This window comes from Echiichthys vipera, assembly GCF_963691815.1.
Source record: "Echiichthys vipera genome assembly, chromosome: 4".
Lineage (NCBI taxonomy): Eukaryota > Metazoa > Chordata > Actinopteri > Perciformes > Trachinidae > Echiichthys > Echiichthys vipera.
Window position 1 is genome coordinate 6,134,517 of NC_139829.1, and position 6,453 is coordinate 6,140,969.

Here is a 6,453-nt window from a genome sequence, read left to right on the forward strand (position 1 = left end):
ACCGTAGTTTTGTTCATGTACTGGAGATTTGGGCTTAGGGCTACGCCTGCGTCGCGTTTGCTTTGAGTTGGCCCCATCTCGCTTAGTTTAGGTCTGTGTAGAGTCGCACTGGCGTGTCAATTATGTGCTCCATTGTTTCTCTGAGGATGCTATTTCTATGTTTCACTGGTAGTAAGTTTGGGCCTAGCTTACCTTGGTTATGCTAAGCTTGTCTTTAATGATATTGAAATCAATTGAACCGTTAACTCTTTAGATTTAATGCTAGCTAGTTTAGCTTTAGCTATATTGGTAATGCTAACTTAGGTTATGGCAATACCCACAGTTTAATTTTGATATGCTATTTTTTCTCAATGCTAATTAGCTTAGCATTAGCTATGTTAGTTATGCTAAGCTAGTCTATGGTAAAACCCACAGTCTAAATTGATTTGCTCGTTTTTTGCTCAATGCTAATTAGCTTAGCATAAGCTATGCTAGTTATGCTAAACTAGTCTATGGTAATAGGTGCAATCAATCGTAAATGCTAACAACTTAGCTTAGCCTTTCTGGTAGCTATGCTACTAGGGCCTATAGCTAACTGCTAGTCCCTCTCACCTGGTGCTGTCTGTTGCACCCCCCTCCTGTCTGGCGGTCTGCCAAACCACTCCTGGCAAAAGTGACGTGTACCAAGAATTTAAACTACACAACGTTTGATTCAAAATGGCGACCAGGTTTTAAAATGGCGGGCCTCCAAGCCACGCCCAATACCTAAATTTCAACTGCGCCCCAACTACAAAATGGCGATTGATAGCACAACCACACCTATTTACGATTTTCTTCTGCACCACTGTTCAAAAATGGCGATTGGCCTTTATAGCCACACCCAACTTTTGAATTTCAATTGTCAAAATGATAACGTCCGCGAAACTTCATTTGTTTGATTCACAGCATGTATGTAACAATTCTATTTTGCTTTTTTTTCTCAATTTGGATCACAGCTGAGTCATATTAACCTTTTCTACTCGGAACCATGAAAGCCAGCTGCTCAACATGCTGATAGCAGTTTGCCAAGGCACATACATTATCTCAATTGGTCATCTGGTCAGTCAAAACATGTCTTAAACGAACACACACACATACGCGAGGTGGAGTGTTTACTGCAGATTTGGTCAGAACGTTATCATGTTCTCTCACGATACGGATGGACAGTGTGAGTGCGCCCTTAGTTTCAGCCTTAAAGATATTTTGAAGTGTTATAAGTCCGGCAAAGGGACCCCATGCTCTTTTTCAGCATGAAAATACATCAAATTAGCCATGGAGACAGTTTTTTGTGTTGATCAACCGTGTATAGAGAATGCCAGAAGAGATGCTAAGAGTCCCAATGGGCTAACACAGATTAGCTTAGGGCGGTGCGCTGAACGCATCCAAATGGGAATCTTTTAACCACTAATACTGCTCAAAATAACAACAAACCTCTGCAGTAGTATGAGAGGAGTCCCTACACATAAACCATTCTCTATTCATGGTTGATCAACGCAAAAAACGGTCTCGATGGCTTATTTGATGTATTTTCATGCCGAAAAAGACCATGGGATCCATTTTCACATGGTTGAAATGACACAATGGTGATTGAGCCTTTTTGAGCCCTTTGCATTTTCAGCATTATGAACCGTGTGTGCCTGGCAACATTTCCGAAAAAAATCCTAAACAGCACAGTTGCATCCTCAGAAGTAGCATGGTTGGTGCTTCAGAGAAGGTGGGCACCGCTAACTACAGACTTGCTCTTTAACTCAGTTGTTTTTAAAGTGGTGTAGTGTTTTTTTCCCCCAGTCTCTTTTACGTTGCAGTAAACGGTTACTTTGGCCTAACAGACTAAGAAAAGAGCGATGTATCACTGTTTGCATCTCTGATTAAAAAAACACAACACCTGCAATTAACATTTTAAACAGAGATTGTAAAGATTGTAACTTTAATGATAGAGTTGATTGAATCAAGTATTCTTTTAAAGGGGAATTTAATTTAAGTCTTAATCCTAAATATTCAGACAAGTCAGATTTGGTGGATAATATATAATAATAACAAGTGTCTGCAAACAAACACTACTGCCTTTTGTCAGCTATAGTTCATCATTCAAGGCTAAAAGGAATTGTAATTATTACCGGTTACCTCCACTGCCTTTCATATTAGCATATGTCAATAATTCACTCAGTTTTCCAACTATTGTGCAGAAAAAATATGAAGTGCAAGAAAAAATAACAAGTAATACCTTTATACTATTTTACTCAACTTGTCTGGCTGATAGCTCAGTAAAAATAGACACTCAGAAAAAACCTCAAAGCTCATTCAGCAAAAACTCCCCTGAAAAAATCAAGATGCCACAATTTTTACATTTTGTGTCAAGACAATGCTTCCTACACTCACTTCCTTATTCGCTGCTTTATAAGGCCAGACTCTACTCCATTCACTCTCAACACACTCTCACATCCTCATTGGTGCTGAAAGATCAAAACAACCGCCAACATGATGACTAAACCACTGCTCCTGCTGGCTGCTCTGACTGTCTGCTGCTGCATCTCCTCTCTGCACGGTGAGGGACTTTTCTTATATATTAATACCACTTTATCATGATTGCATTAGTGTTAGAAAGAAAAGCTTTATTAAAATATTCTTAAGTATGGGATCCAGGGTGTCGAATTGTCAGTTTAGTATTTTTTAAATGTATGCAACTAAAGTTAGTGACACAATAAGGTGTCGTCTACATATAATGATATTTAACTAATCTTTAATCTGGGCTTTTTCTCACCAAGGGTTTGAATTGCCATAACTAAATATATAAATACATACCCAAGTATATAATTTAATCAAAAATAAATTAATAATAACTAAAATGAATTTAATGCTTGGTTGACCATAAATAAACAAATCACTAAATGGGACAAGTAATGATATATATTAACATATTTGTATATTTATTAATGTATTCACATATATATATATATATATATATATATATATATATATATGTATTCAGAATTGTATTTTTTAGAGACTTTTATTTATCCATAGTGTAACTCCATCCATCATCCATTTGTTTCTTAACCGATGGAGTTTGCTCATGCACAACCACCCTGTGTTATCACGTGGACGAAGTGTCAAACTTACCTCACGTGATCAGGAAGACTGGCAGATGTTCATTTTGATTTTCAAGGATTCAATGTGTTGTCATATTGAAGCTTAACAAAGCCAGACTGTTGTTTACCACCGCCGTCGAAGATAAGAATTAAACTTGATAATTAAGCTTATTCATTTTTAAAAAATGTTCACAGCTGTGGGGCACAGTTGTCGCTGCAGAAAGACGGTCTCCATTCCCATCCCTGTTCGGGTCATCAAGAAAATTGAGGTGTATCCTATTTCAGGAAGCTGTCGTCGGCCTGAAGTCATGTGAGTAGTTAAGATTAGATTTCTGTTTTTTTTATATAGGAAGTGCATTTGAGTATCCTTTTTAAAGCAACGTATAAAAAAAGTATTTATCATTAATAAGATGAATTCAAAGACTGCAGGACTGTTTTGTGACAGAAGTAAAGAAAAATGCTGCATTATTAGACAAAATACTTTAAAAAGTACTCAGATCCTATTTTTTGTGAAGTAGCAATAACACAATGTTAAAAACCCTTAAATACAAATCTGACATTCAAAATGGAGTTTAAATATTCTACCTAGAGTAAATATTATCAGCAGAATATGGTACATCAAATATTGAAAGTGAAAGTATTCATTGTGCAGCAGCCTATTAATGTTATACAATTTTGTAGCAATTTGAGGTCGCAACAATTTTACATACTGTACTGTACGCATACGGTGTTTTATCTATAGACCTTTTTAATGGAATTCCATTGCTAGGCAACAGCCATGGTCCCTAACTTCCTGTCAGTTAATGTCATCCTCATTCACTGCAACAGGAATCAAACTTGGACATGTTTATTTTCACATCTTTGAAAAGGTCTATAAAGTGCATCATATTTTTTTTTTACACATGTATAAAGTATTATTAAGCTGCAAAGTCCAAATACCTGAAAGTACATTTTGCCATTTTGAGAAATATTCACTTTCTTGTCATCCATCACACCTTCATGTCTGTGCAGCTGCCTTGGAGCTAGAAGAAGGAGGCAGTTAGCTTAGCTTAGCATAAAGACTGGGAGTAGGGGGAGACAGCTAGCTATCCACACCTCTAAAGCTCATTAATTAACATGTTGTATCTTATTTTATTTTATTTTTCAACTTTGGAGGGGGTCAGGCTAGCTCTTTCCCCCACTTCCAGTCTTTATGCTAAGCTAAGCTAATCGCCCCCTCCTCTCCAGCTCCAATATTATTTCCCAAAATGTTGCACTAGTCCTCCACTTACAGTGTTTTGAGTTTATACTTTTCATCTATGCTCAGCTTTGACATTAAAGCAATGATGCAACTTGGATTAGCACACAGATATCTGTACCTGTGCATTCAGAACAAAACTGAAATCACTGCAGTTAAAGTACAAAGTTACACTAAAAGTGAAACTCAAGTTATGGACTGGCACCTCAAAATACACGTCTACATCACTGTAGCACTTCAGTAAACGTGCTTTAAGTTCCACTTCTGTTAATGTGAAACTGATTTTTCTGTCACTCTGAAGAGTCTCTTTGTGTTTTCACTGAAAAGCTTTTTCTCCACAGTATCAGCAGGAGGAACGGCTCTCGAGTGTGCGTCAACCCAAATGTGAAGTGGATCATCACTTTGCAAAAGTAAGGACTTGATTTGGCTTTTAAAAGAAAAATAAAAGAAAATCAACTGAAATGATATTGTTTACTTAGAAAGTTAACAAGAAAGTTACTTAGAAAGTTAACAAAAATAAAATACAAATAATCAGGAGATTTCTTTAGTTTAATCAATTTGATCAAATTTGTCTTGTATTTGTCTGGTAATACCTTATAAAATCTGACAGATACCCCCATATATATATATATATACATATATATATTATAATAAAAAACAAAACAACTAATACCGTAACTAATAAAAAACTAAACATTACACAATAAAAACGAGACTGAACCCCACAAACCCACTCTGAAAACAAAAGTGAATTGAACGCTTTTAGAAATGACAAATAAAAGTAAAAAAATAATGAATATATATATATATAAAATAAGAAAGAAAATTATTATAATATTATATATAAAATTAAAAAAACAATAATATTAAAATAACTATATAAAAGTAAATAATTGAATAAATATACATAACATTGCAATAGAGAAAGGTTTTGTGATCATTCGAGACGGTTGTCTTTTATCTTAAAGTCTTTTTTTGACATGGAAAAAATGTATTTTCTCCTTCTCCGTCTCTGAAAACAAATAAATAAACGAAAAAGTGATTATTTTTTATTTATTGTGATAATGATAATAAAAACGTTTACTTGAACACACGATCATCATGAAACACTAAGCTGCTGTATCTGTTATTCACTCCAGTCTTTAATGAATCCTGGTCTTTTTTTTATTACAGTAGAAATCTGAACTCCAACTCAACACTCAGCCCCATGTCATCCTCCACCACCGTGGTCTGATCTGACATTCTGACGGCTTCATCCAAAATAGATTCAACTGTGAATTCACAAAAAGACAAGACTCTGAATTAAAAACATTTTAGATATGTACTGTATATGTAGCCAGTTGAAGTAAAAATGTTTTTGATAAAGAATAAACAGAGAATGCTTTCCTGTAAATTTGACTAGATAATGTGAATCTGATGTATGGATTTATTTTTTTTAACTGCAATGATGCTGTAACCTCTCACATTGTTTGTGTCGTATCCATGACTTTTTCTTCTCGTAAAGAATAAAAAGACACAGACAAAAAGACGTAAAATACGACATGTTTATTGCCTACAGGAGGAGGTGGAGAGAGAGAGAGAGAGAGAGAGAGAGAGAGAGAGAGAGAGAGAGAGAGAGAGAGAGAGAGAGAGAGAGAGAGAGAGAGAGAGAGAGAGAGAGAGAGAGAGAGAGAGAGAGAGAGAGAGAGAGAGAGAGAGAGAGAGAGAGAGAGAGAGAGAGAGAGAGAGAGAGAGAGCTGTTGAGCATCAGCTGAAGTGAAGCAGCTCACGTGTGATTAAACACAGATGAAGCCTTTGTAGAAGTCCCCTATATTAGCGTGGAACCATTTGTACACACGAGAGCTGAGACCTGATCACGAGCTTCTTTTCAAGAGTTACGCCAAATCTCCTAACTCATTTTATTCATCATCCCTGAAGAAAAGTGTCTCATTGGTTGTTTTTTTTAGTCTAGTCTAGTCATGCTTTTCACTTTCTAACAAAAAAGGTCTCACTTCCTCACTCACAAGAGACACAAAAGGAAGATCAAAGTGTCACCAAGAGAAACTCTGGATCCTTTCATTTCCACACATCCTCACTCGTCCCATACTGCAGCTCTGTCAGTTCCCCTGG

General features: G+C 36.0%; 1 protein-coding gene across 1 annotated transcript; it reads left to right on the plus strand.

Moving 5' to 3' along the window:
* The first annotated feature begins 2,451 nt into the window (after window positions 1-2,451).
* Window positions 2,452-5,802, plus strand: cxcl13 (chemokine (C-X-C motif) ligand 13). The gene is made up of 4 exons (XM_083911985.1): window positions 2,452-2,563; window positions 3,303-3,417; window positions 4,686-4,754; window positions 5,518-5,802. The coding sequence occupies exons 1-4, from the start codon at window positions 2,497-2,499 to the stop codon at window positions 5,576-5,578; spliced, it is 312 nt and encodes a 103-aa protein (XP_083768111.1). The 5' UTR covers window positions 2,452-2,496; the 3' UTR covers window positions 5,579-5,802.
* Window positions 5,803-6,453: the final 651 nt, after the last annotated feature.

What these genes read in the sequence shown, in the direction of transcription:
- cxcl13 (XM_083911985.1), top strand. Translation starts at nt 2,497, where the DNA reads ATGATGACTAAACCACTGCTCCTGCTGGCTGCTCTGACTGTCTGCTGC. An exon ending in CTGCATCTCCTCTCTGCACG is followed by an intron (nt 2,564 to 3,302) that starts GTGAGGGACTTT and finishes AAATGTTCACAG; the next exon opens with CTGTGGGGCACAGTTGTCGC. An exon ending in TGTCGTCGGCCTGAAGTCAT is followed by an intron (nt 3,418 to 4,685) that starts GTGAGTAGTTAA and finishes TTTTCTCCACAG; the next exon opens with TATCAGCAGGAGGAACGGCT.